This window comes from Amphiura filiformis, chromosome 10, assembly GCF_039555335.1.
Source record: "Amphiura filiformis chromosome 10, Afil_fr2py, whole genome shotgun sequence".
NCBI classification, from domain to species: domain Eukaryota; kingdom Metazoa; phylum Echinodermata; class Ophiuroidea; order Amphilepidida; family Amphiuridae; genus Amphiura; species Amphiura filiformis.
The window spans coordinates 19895391-19908432 of record NC_092637.1 but is presented as its reverse complement, the minus strand read 5'-3'; the positions used below and the strand labels follow the sequence as shown (position 1 = coordinate 19908432).

Below are 13042 nucleotides of genomic sequence, written 5' to 3'. Positions count from 1 at the left end.
ATAAAAACATACACAGAGAACATTAACCCTTCACAAGGGTATCGAATGCAGACGACAAGTTCCAAATTTTCTTTAAAAATTATTTCAGAATGCTACATTTTTATGACAATACTTGGTATCAGCATTACAATGCATTATATATGCATTACAATGAGTACAATCAAGCCTAGTATTGGTTCAGTGATTCTTAAGATAGCTCTTAGTGCTTTGAGAAATAATCTCAAAACTTTTTATGATGAAGCCTACTGCAAGCAGTGAGCAAAGCATTAATTTCAAGTTGAAAGTAACGCCATGATGGATTTTGTAGTGGCAGACTTGAATTCACAACGAAAATGGAAAAAATAGCTCAAACTGGGCTGAAAATAAAAACAAACATGTATATTTGAGCATAAAAAAAACCCCTGAAATTCACTTAAAAGATGAAACGTTTCTGGTCTGAAAATGGCATAATATTTGTTTGAAGAAACACAAAATTCAACATTCTAGTGAGCAATGTTTCAATACTTATATTGGGGATCAAAAACATATTCATGAATGCAGCTTGCAGGCTATTTCCTCAAAAGTAAATCAACATTTTAAGACCTGCCCTGCACTCTAATATTAATACACAAACTTTTCTTACAGTATAGCACAAACTTCATTGGGCTATTCCACATGTTCCAGTTGAAATCTACACTGCCACTGTGGAAGATTTGGGAAATATCTTCCACAAAGGGAGTATGTTTTTCAAATGTAATTGGTCAGAGTTAATCATTTTGAAACCCATACTCCCTCTGTATTATGGCTTTACCTATATCTTCAGCAACTGGAGTGTGTATTTCACATGGAAGTTACCCGATTTTCTATTTTATTCAAGATGTAAGCTAAATCTTCCACAGGGGTAGTGTGGATTTTAAATGGAATAGCCCATTTCAGCTTATACTATGACTCACCTGTGTGGCCATATCACCAAACACGTTAAAATGCAAGACTTCTGGGAAAGCGATTACAATCTGGGCATCGTACGCAGCTTCATTCAAATTCTGCAGCTCAATGACGATTTCTACTTCTTTTTGAACCCCAACCTTTAGCACTGGGTTTTCTTTACTGTGTAGAAAATATTTAAAAATACAAAAGATAACATTATGCAGCAGCAAGTCAGTGCATGAGTGCATATTTTATTGGACGTAGCTTCAAATCGTGAGCGTTCTACCAAAATGCTCATTACATATTTATTAATAATTATAAGTGCCCCAGAAATCAAATGACACAGAGAACAGTCTAGCTCCTCTTTTGATGTTCCCTGATGTATGTAGAGCATGACATTCAACACGAAAAACTTGTAAGGCTATTTGGCATAACAAACAAATTTCCCGATAGATGCACAAGTTCTGTGGGACATGGAAATAGGTTATTTGCATGGTAAATATAATTTTAAATCCATTTCTGGCACATTTGTGTATTTGCCGTAGAAGTGGCGTAAAAAGAGGATTAACTACCATAACAATAGATGAACACAATTTTTGAATATATCACCCTGCACTACAAGCAGGTTGCACTCACCATCTGTGTATGTCTGCAATCATAGATTGAATACAATATCACTCTTTTTAAAGAAACGAATCTTACAGGTGCAAGTGATCAGCATAATATGAATATTTTATAGAATTACCATCCAGGTCTTTATCCCTGTTCTTTGTCATCTATGGTTCAATGCATAGGTACCGTTTGAATGTTGTAGTGCAGGGCAATATATTCAAAAATTTTGTATTCATCTATTGCTATGGTAGTTAATCCTCTTATTACGCCACTTCTATGGCGAATAAATGGTCTGTCATGCTGGCATACACATGCACAGTTGCACACGTATAGAGATGCAGCCTTTTTTTGGTCAATACATTTTACAAGACATTTGAAAACTTCTGCTTATATTTATAAAGGACATGAAAAAAGTCATCAAATGTTGTTGTAAAATATTTGTTGCAAATAAATAAAATACTAATTTTGTAAAAACTTTAAAACCATGTTTTTGAATGTTATTAACATGTTATTTTATACTCTTTATATATCCTGTATACAACCCAATATTTAAACATTTATGGCACCTTTTTCTGGCACCATTGGTATTATGCAAGCACTGAACTTGTTGAAATGTAGGCCCTATAGATCAGTGGTTTTCAACTATTAGCTCATGGGCCACAGAGGGCCAAAATCATTTCAAAGATTTGCGTTTGAGAGTCAAATACACCTTGGTTTGCTATGTAATATACATTTCATAGCTGTTCAAGGCCCAACCACACTGGTTAGCTTGGTGGATCCGGCCCACAGGCCACCGGTTGAAAAACCCTGGTATACTAGCTACTTACTCTTCAAAATTTGTTTCCACTTTCATACTGAGATCAGTGATGCACACACCATCATCTTTAGCACATTCTTTAGCAAAGTCAATCTGCAAGGAAAACAAATTCAATTATGTATTTGTTTTTTACTGTAAGCGCAATGATGCTTTCTTTGCGAATTGCGCCCTAAGAACTTTGTAGTAGTAGTAGTAGTAGTAGTAGTAGTAGTAGTTAGTACTAAAGTACCAACATATAAAAAAAGCGCAGTGATTTATAGTTTGTTATGCTCAGGCACAACGCCTAGACGTTGATCAACAAGCCTCAGCACACTTTACAAGTTGTCGCTGACCACTACGGCCCCATATCATTCCATAACCCATTAAACAATACAGGGACTTGCAGCTAAGAAGCGCACACCCTAGACATTCCACAATTGACCTTCGCAGCCAGGATCAGCTTCCAGAGTTTTGTACGGGTTACAACAAAACAATTAGCAGTAAGTCCATGGGAATTGCAAGCTAACTCAATTTTTACACCAGAACGTAATAACCACCGGTAGGGTTCAAACCCACAACCTCTCGCACCATAGTCGAATGCCTTATCAATTGAGCTAACTTGACTGCTAAAATATCCTTATAAGGCCACACAAAAAAATTATTTGTTTGCCCACACTGTCTTTTTCCAGTAATATCATCTTATTTGCTTAAAAAGTTACCTTTTTCAAAGTCTTGGATAGCAGTAGCTTGCAATACCATCATGGCATCTTCATTCAGCATAGTGTTTACAATCTTCCAGTCATATGACCATCCGATAGGTGGTCAAGTATCTGCATATTATCATAAATGGCAGCCAGGTTTCTTCAGACATCCATATGTTTTGGTGTCTTGATCTCTGTGGCTTCCCTGGAATGATCTTCCCTGCTGATAACTTTCGCATAAGGTGGCCATGTCACAGGAAGATTGCAAACACTATGCTGAATGAAGATGTCGTTACTGTATCGCAGGCTAAGTCACTGCAACCAAGGCTCCGAAAACGGCAACTTTTTAAGCATATGTCAAAATAACAGAGACACCACACCAATATGATATATAAATAATATGGTTTCAGATTAGACAGACATATAGAAGAGACAAAGACAGAGATAGAAGAGACAGACAAGGAGAGGAAAGACACTATAGACACAATATGATATACAAATAATATCCCAGCAAACACAAAAACATTTTAAGAACATTTTAAATAAGTTATATTTTGGCTTTTGGTTTAGGTAAAAACGTTTTAATAACATTAAAATGTCGGGTTATGTAAAGGTCATGATAACGTTTTAAAACGTTTTGTATGAAAACACACTACAACAATATTTTTAAATGTTTTCAAAAAATGTTATTGTAAACTATTTTTGCACAAATTTTTGCCAAATATTGTGTCCACACTTAAATATCATTATGTTAAAATATTTGAACCCAGCAAACACAGAAATGTTCTTAAAATGTTTTTTAAAACCTTTTAATAACATTTAAATGTCGGGTTATATAAAGGTCATGAAAACGTTTTTAAAACGTTATTGAAAATATTTTGGGCAAACATTTTTCGCAAAATATTTTGTCAACCCCAAAGTTACATTCTGTTTAGAATGTTTTGTATCAAGTTTTCAAGAATGTTTTTGGAATGTTATTAAAACGTTCTTATACCCTTTATATAACCCGACATTTAAACGTTTTCTGTAAAACATTTTTGTTTGCTGAGCAGTAGATAATCAAAAAATGTTTCTTGAGGTTATGAAAACGTTTTATACTCTTAATATACCCTTTATATAACCCGACATTTAAACGTTTTCTGACAACCTTTAATAACCTTTTGCGAATGATGTCGAAAACGTTTTGTGTTTGCTGGGATGATATAGGGTTTCAGATGAGACAAAGACAGACCGAAGAGACAGAATCAGGAGAGACAAAGACAGAGACAGGTAAAAGAGACACTATAGACACCTATATGATATTGGTTTTCAGATGAGACAAAGACAGGAGAAGAGGCAAAGACAGAGACTGAAGAGACAGACAAGGAGAGGAAAGACACTATAGACACAATATGATATACAAATAATATGATATAGGGTTTCAGATGAGACAAAGACAGACAGAAGAGGCAAAGACAGAGACTGAAGAGACAGACAAGGAGAGGAAAGACACTATAGACACAATATGATATACAAATAATATGATATAGGGTTTCAGATGAGACAAAGACAGACAGAAGAGGCAAAGACGGAGACATAAGAGACAGATAGAAGAGACACTATATACACCAATATGACAAACACCAATATGATATATCAATACGATATAGGGTTTCAGATGAGACAAAGACAGCCAGAAGAGACAAAGACAGAGACAGAAGAGACAGACAATGGGAGGCAAGACACTATAGAAACCAATATGATATATAAATAATATGATATAGGGTTTCAGATGAGACAAAGCCAGTCAGAGGAGATAAAGACAGAAGAGATAAAGACATTAGAAACAGATACGGGAGAGACAAAGATAAGGACAGATAAAAGAGACACTAAAGACACCAATCTGATATATCAATATGATATAGGGTTTCAGATGAGACAAAGACAGGCAGAAGAGACAAAGACAGTGACAGAAGAGACAGACAAGGAGAAGCAAGACACAATAGATACAATATGAAATATAAATAATATGATATAGGGTTTCAGATGAGATAGAGACAAAAACAGAAGAGACAAAGACAGAAGAGACAGACCAAAGAGACAGAATCAGGAGAGACAAAGACAGAGACAGATAAAAGAGACACTATAGACACCAATATGATATAGGTTTTCAGATGAGACAAAGACAGTAGAGGCACAGACAGAGACAGAAGAGACAGAGACAGAAGAGACAGATAGAAGAGACACTATAGACACAAAAATGATATATAAATAATATGATATACAGTTCCGGGATGAGACAAAGACAGACAAGAGACAGATGAGACAGGAACAGAAGAGACAGATAGAAGAGACATGAGAGACAAAGACAGACAGATAAAAGAGACACTATAGACATCAATATAATATATAAATATGATATAGGGTTTCAGATGAGACAAAGACAGGCAGAAGAGATAAACACAGTGACAGAAGAGACAGACAAGACAATACCAATATAATAATATATAATGGCTAGATTAATGTCACAAAAAGTAGACCAGTTTGCCGTAAACAAACAAACATACAAACAAGTAAACAAACAGACATGTAAATCTTTCGTTATAACTTTATAATTTATGAAGCATTTGTGACATGAACTTCGCAATAAAAATTGTAAAATAAAATAAAAAATATTGTAGCATAGTCAACTGAATAAAGCCCATGACTTCATCATCATGTACTTATTTTTCTATGTATAGTACATAGTATCTGAAGTGCACTGAAATATATATACTGCGCCAATAAAGTATCCTTACACTTGGAAAAATAATCACAATTTCAAAACTGAACAATATTGGGGTAAATTTGTTTTTTTAATAGATGCTCTATCTAATCCTGCACATTATGACACCACATTGAATCCAATGTGACCTCAAGAAGTAAAGTTACAAGCAATTGAATAGATGAAGGTCCAGTTTTAAAAGTGACAAACTGGCCTATACAAGGCTCAAAAGATTCCAACAAGCTTAACAAAGAGACAACACAGTTTCTTCAATGAAGCGTTATTTAAAGCAGTTTTTATTTCAATTTTTACTTCTCTGTACCTTTTATTTTCATTTTATTTGTCAGTTCTTTTGTTTGAGTTTTCTTTTGTTCCTTTGGTTTTAAATTAAAGCCAAACACACAAATTAGCCTTTCACCACTCTCAAACCAGATTTGTGGTCTTTGGAGTTTTGAATAGGCCAGTTTGTCACTTTTGAAACTGGACCTTCGTCTAATCAAATGCTTTTAACCTTACTTCTTGAAGTCACATTGGATTCAATGTGGTGTCATAATGTACAGGATTAGATAGTGCATTTATTAAAAAAACAAATTTACTCAAATATTGTTCAGTTTGGAAATTGTGATTATTTTTCCAAGTGTAAGGATACTTTATTGGCGCAGTATATGTGAGAAATTGAGAAGATGTGCATGTATACAGGATGAGCTATTCAGAGATGCTACTTTTCAGTTTTCGGACTAAAGTCTATGTTTTCTTTTCTTTTATCTCTCCATATCTTTACAAACTAACATCCTAAATATTTGCTTTTTAAACAAATTGGGTTTGTCTATGAATTTATAGGTATTCCCCCCAAAGCATCTAGCAGCATCTCTGCTTGTGAAAGAAAAAATTTGCATATTAGTTCAGCAATCAGTCAGTTCTCAAGTTTGACATGCACAAAATTAACCATTCTTGAGTTATGAATGTATCGTGCATATGCAGTAATAATACCTTTAATACATTTCCAAAACCTGGTACCTTAAAAGAGTCAAATTTGCAATCAACATGCAAAACAATTAGTATCAAAAGTGCTCAAATGCTCAAAATATCAAAAAATACTCAAGTGCTCAAATAAAGGTTAAATATATATGAGCTACATCTACAATACAAATTTTTATTATCATGAAAAACCAATGTTTTCTTCTTCAACAAAGTTGCAATCGTGCAAGCAAGCATGCTCAGTTACTTTATTTTCAACTTGTCGTATAACACAGTGCATGTGACTGATGAGTGTGAAAACCGACGACCCAAATCTCTAGTTGGATCGTTAACACAGTGACGTTTTTTGATGAATTACGTAACAAAGCTGCAACTAGAACAGAATATGATATAAACATTCATGACATTACTGACGGGTGCATGTAATGATTAACATGCTATTTTATGTTAAACAATATGATAAAGACAATGGACCATTTACAACTTCATTATGAAGAGTTTAAATGCAAAATGTAATTATTGACAATTGTGACATGATCAAGGGGAATGAGTCACATGTCGGCAATTTTCAATTAGAAGTTTTTTACATCATTTTCTGGCAGTTTATAAATGCTACATTTTGATGCAAACCCCGTCAAAATCGGACATCTGGTTACCAAGTTATGAGCTATTTATCAATGGCTGAAAACAATATAAAACACTGAACACTGTTTTTGCCAATATCTCTAAAACAATATTAGCGACATCCGACTCATTCCTTGATCATGTCACAATTGGCCTTCAGTTGCTGGTACAGGATGGTAATTTGCTGTGGTGATAACTACATGATGACTATATCCCTGGAATGAGTACTAATCATTCATTCTGGGACACCCTGTATTAAGAAGAAGAAACTGAAAGTTTGCTTATCACCCTTTTAATCTTGTCAACTGTATTAAATCCCGGCCCCCCAACTCAACCCAAAATTGGCAACCATGAGAGTTACCAAATAGCGGAAAAGGGCAATTTTTTTACCAGTAGCAAGGACAAAATAGGGGGTATTTAATTTGGACTGTCCGCGAAATTTGACCGTGAAAACAGCAAAATAGGGGGTATTTTATTTGCACTGTCCGTGAAATTTGGATAAAAGGGGTACTTGAGAATATCCGGTAATTTTATGTCAATATTTAGTGTCATTGAAAAGTGGTGTTTGAAATTCTAGTCATTGAAAAGGGGTGTTTGAAATTCTAATCACTGAAAATCACAAAAAAGGGGATGTTTTTGGCCAAATTTTGTCCTCGATTTTGCATGAAAAAGGGAGGTAAATTTGGTGAAAAATCATTGCAAAGGGGGTCTTTGAAAGATTTGGTAACTCTCATGGTTGCCAACTTTTGTGTTGAGTTGGGGGCCGGGTATTAAATATAAGTGTGATACTTTTTATTATTCAAGGACAGAAACGGGTGTTGAACCTTTACTTTCCAGTGCAACAATGGCCAATGTTCAAGATTGGATTTTCACATTTTTACAAAATTACATACAAACTCTTCACACAGCATAATAATTTGACAAAATGATATTATGATTTATATCACTCATACATAAATTCTAGACAGTTCATTGGTTGATTACCATTTATCATTTTTACCATCAGCCTCTCCATGTGATAGTTTTTACCATCATAGTGCTGCGTCGTAGTGCGCCAAGCCGTGCGCCGACTCTTAGACTCGCCGATTTAGTTATGGGGTGGACCCCAAAATGTGCCGTATAATCACGGCAAAACATGGTGTTATGTTAATGAAAAAAAGTACAAGTGATATAAAACAAATATTAACTGTGTTAAATTTGTGTAATGGTCGAAATATAATCACCAGGTGAAAGATGTATTATTCCATTTCGTGGAATGGAACAATCCATCTTTCACCTCGTGAATATATTTCGAAAATCACACTCATAGACAGTTAATATTTGTATAACATACAATGCTATGCCCTGGCCTTATAATGAACAAAAAAACCCTTTTTTTGTTGAAAAACATGAGATGCAACTTTTTGTGATGAAAAAATGTGAGACAAAAATTGCGCAACTTACCGTCAGAGATGGCTCATCTTGCACCACTTTTCCATCTATTGCTCCTTCTAGAATAGGGTAGTCCCGCATGTTTGGGAGTTCATCCCCCGGGTTAGGCACCTCTGGTATATCCTGCACAAGTTCATATTTGAGTCTGAATGGGATTGGTCTGTAAATATCTGTGAAACCTTTCTGTATATCATAAGAGGAAAATATTTGTTTGTTTATTTGGATTGCTTGACAACCTTCTTAGAGCGTGTTTCTACAGAGCCAAATACTGTAACGGTATGGAACCGTTATTCACTCCTGTAGGCTGTGGAAACAGCCTCAATACCTTTTTGCAACACCTATTCAACGCCAATGGAAACCTAGTTGGAGTAGGTTTTTGCCGTTGACGAAGAGGGTAGATTTTCTGTAGAAACAGACCGAAGCAGTAACTTGCCGTTTATCGAATAAAATCAGGGCAAAATGGCTGTTAATCAGCGGGTAAATTAGACGGACGACATGACAAAAGCCTTAATAACAGCCTGGGCAACATAAACAAGTCCAAACTATTATGGATGGCTCAAAGCGGAGCAGATGTGTACAATATAATACTTAATAGCACAGGCAGTGTGTGATGCGTGCCCTAATGTGTGGCATATATCCTGATCGCACAGCTACGGATATCAGTAATAAATACTAGAAAGCTGAAATTACTGAAGGGCCAATTTAATGTTGCGAAGGATGCTGACCGAAGTGGAGCAGGATGTGACTGTTAATTTGCTAAAGAAAATGCAAATATTATTACAAACTAAAACCAAAATTAGGCATTAGCTGGGTCACATGACGTCATTCAGCTTAAACGGTATGAACACGTCAACGGCAAAAACCTGTCTGTGGAAACAGCAAGTTAAACGGTAAGATAACAGTAAGATACTGTTATCCATTTAGCGATAACTTAGCGGAGCGCCTGTAGAAACACGCTCTTAGATAACCTCCAAAGCTCGGGTGGTACTCAGTACAAATACCAATACGGGGACATGCTGCAAACATGGGTAGCTTTTTTGGCCTTTTGGTATATCAATGACTCCTTTTTCTAGGCCAACTTGAATTTTGGTATATAGACAGGGTCATTTTTAAAAGTTTTTCTCAACTTTTTTTGGAAAATAGCACAATTTTGCCTCACTATAGCTCAAATTGTGGGAATTTCTCCAAAATTTGCTAAAAAAAGTTGTAAAAACTAAGACAATTTGGGTTAAATATGGATGAAAACTTTGACTTTTGGAATATCAATGGGTCCAAATTTCTTGACAAATTGATATATTGATGGGTCCACTTTCAAATTCTCAATGGCTCCCTGCTCCAAAGAATGGCTTATTTCCATACATAATGAATTATAAAACTTCTTTTCCTAAAATCTTAAAAGTTCATGCTTTCCAATGAATTTTACCAACCCAATAAAACTATCAACGCAATAGTTAATATGGTCCTCCACAGGGTTCGAATTCGTTAAAAAATTTGCGTAGCAGTTTTTGGCTAATTCATCATAACCAGGATTCAGGATACTTCCATATGATATTAAGCATTATAAAAAGTGCTATACAAATGCAAAATTGGGTAGCAGTTGCTTTAAAATGTGGAGCAAACTGATATGCGATACAGCCGAATTCGAACCCTGGTCCTCCACATTGCTCACATATACCACTTTTGCCAGATCATGAATCAGGGCTTATTATTCCACTTTGGGTTTTTCCTGATCATTTAAATACCAGAAGAACACTACTTTAGTCCCCATGCATCACAATCCACTACAACAAATGTTCTTGGGTAGAATTTTATAAAAAAATAATGCATCAAACCAAAGAACATACCTGAATAACGACTTTATATCGTTCACTAATGGTATCTACTTCATCCCACTTGGCGTTGAGTGTCATCACCTGATCTTTCACTTCATACTTTCCCGTCTTCTCAAAGATTGCCCGGGGTGGTTTATGTAATTCTTCAAGTCTTTCAGATTCGGTGTCGATGGAGAATTTTACATCTGCAGAAATAATTGATATGGTGTATGAAATCAGAACTATATATAAACATGGGGGTTAGCTGAATCCTTCAAAATCACCAAATTTTAATAGATTTTGGAGATTTTTTTCACACCTAAGAACTTGGTCTTATGTTACTCTTCTTGATCAGCCAATTTAGTTGCATATTGATACTAAACAATTTGGTAACATTTTCACATCCCAGGTGCGAGGTCATTTTAAGTCTTTCATTTACAAATTTAATGTCCAGGAAAACCATCTACTGTGACAAATGTCACTTTCCATACTTCCTGTAATGTCAGCCCCTATGTGTATCACATAACAATTATTTTCAATCAAGTATTTCTAATCACCTAAGCTAACTGCTAGAAATGCACAGTGTTGGTCTCACCTTCAATGCCACCATTCATTGACCCCTATTTGAAAACCATAGCTCAAAATTTGACCTCAAGTTGAGGAGTAGGCCTATACGTTTTTGTACCCAACATATTCAAAGGTCATTCTATGAATGTACAGACACATTGGGGTCATAGACAGCGTTCGAATTAAGAAATATTTTGAGGTTGTCCGCCGGACAACCTTAAGAAATAGTTTGGTTGTCCGAACATATTTTTGGTTGTCCGAAATTTATATGAACTTTTTGAGCCGTAAAAAATTAAGTTGCAAGTTAAAAAAACACACTGCCGCCAGTATTCACATGTCACACACCTTTCCCAAACTCACCTTGTTGCTATTATAAAACATCAAAATATATCCAAGAAAATACAGGTTTAATGTCCATCATATTTATCATCAATAAATTTATATTTGTGCCGGATTTTATGCTTAAAAGCCATCAGAATTCATCCTTTTCAGGAAGTCAAAAGACGTAAACATTTCCCGGGGGGATCACTCATGTATAAAAGTTGTAAGCATCCGCGTGAATTGACTTTCAAAAATGACCCTAAGCTAGGATGTCGAAAATTTGTCAAACTGACCCTAAACAAGGATTGAACTGAAATAAAAACACCCTAAGCAAGGAATTGTCTTGAAATTTACCCCTAAAACAGTAGACATTATAAAAACACCCTAATCGAGGAATTGGTTAGAAATTTGCCCCAAACAAGGATAGACATTGCGTGTGTCGGTACAGTGATATCAGTAAGCTTAAAATTGGCACTGTTGAAGTCGGCTCCATTTTTAAAATCTGGTTGGTAAAATTGCTCAGAAACCACTCTTTTGTGCGAATAATTTGATAAATATGTCACCACTAATGTCCGTTAATTGGGTAATTTTATAAAATTACGTACCCTAAGCGAGGATCATCCTTTAAAAAAACACCCCTTCTTTTACTAAAATGAGTGTTTTGAGACCCTAATCGCGGATCCGCGCGGATCCTCGCTTTGCTTTTCAAAACCACCCTAAATCCGCGTTTTCTTTCACGCGGATGCTTACAGCTTTCATATATGAGTGGCCCCCCCGGGAAACATTTCCATTGATAAAGTATCTCATTAATTATTCATGAGCTCATTGGGTTTTCCCCGGATGACAAAATGGGTATTGTTTTTATGCACAGTCTGCAGTGTATAGCTTCAGGGGGTATTGAAACTAAAACTGACAGAGACTTGGAGTCTGAGGTCAAGTCACTCTGGTCAGGTTTTTCTACCAGGGCCATGTGCTAGCTTGTGTACCGATCGATACTGCACACCTGCTAAGGTTAGAATTGAGTACCGGTATGCATTTTATCATGATGTTTATAAAATACTTGCTACAAATTTATGGGAAAACAACATTTTTGGTCATGATTTCTTCTGAACATTTCACATTTTATGCAATGCATTTTATGGTAACATTGCTAAACATTTTTATGGTTGTCCCTTGGACAACTGCCGTCAGCATTTTGGGTTGTCCGACGTTCATTGTGGTTGTCCCGGACAACCACTTATTTCGAACACTGGTCATAGAACTGTGCCTTGAGAGTTGAGTATCATCGTTGGGCAGGAAAATTCTATGTGTCATTGGCCCCTGAACATGTTTAAAGCAAAACCTCCTATGTAACCTATTGGCAGTTTTGTTTTAAAAATGTTCAGGGGCCACAATCACATTGGAGGTTTTTCCTGCCCAACGACAGCATGTTTGATAACTCACCTACTGTCTGACTCACAAAAGATTCTGATCTTGTGTCTTGTCTCATCACTACAAACACCTCAAAACTATGGCAAATAAAGTAAAGAAAAACAAGTTTGAATTTTGTATT

General features: G+C 35.6%; 1 protein-coding gene across 3 annotated transcripts in view; it reads right to left on the bottom strand.

Moving 5' to 3' along the window:
* LOC140162621 (integrin alpha-6-like) overlaps positions 1-13042 on the bottom strand; it is a 217921-nt gene that overhangs the window by 34705 nt on the left and 170174 nt on the right. For all 3 annotated transcript variants that reach the window (XM_072185891.1, XM_072185890.1, XM_072185892.1), the window contains exons 10-14: positions 12934-12998; positions 10636-10808; positions 8804-8974; positions 2346-2428; positions 933-1086 (exon numbers count right to left, since the gene is read on the bottom strand). In XM_072185891.1, coding sequence (XP_072041992.1) covers positions 933-1086; positions 2346-2428; positions 8804-8974; positions 10636-10808; positions 12934-12998 — 646 coding nt within the window. The remainder of the gene's footprint in view (positions 1-932; positions 1087-2345; positions 2429-8803; positions 8975-10635; positions 10809-12933; positions 12999-13042) is intronic.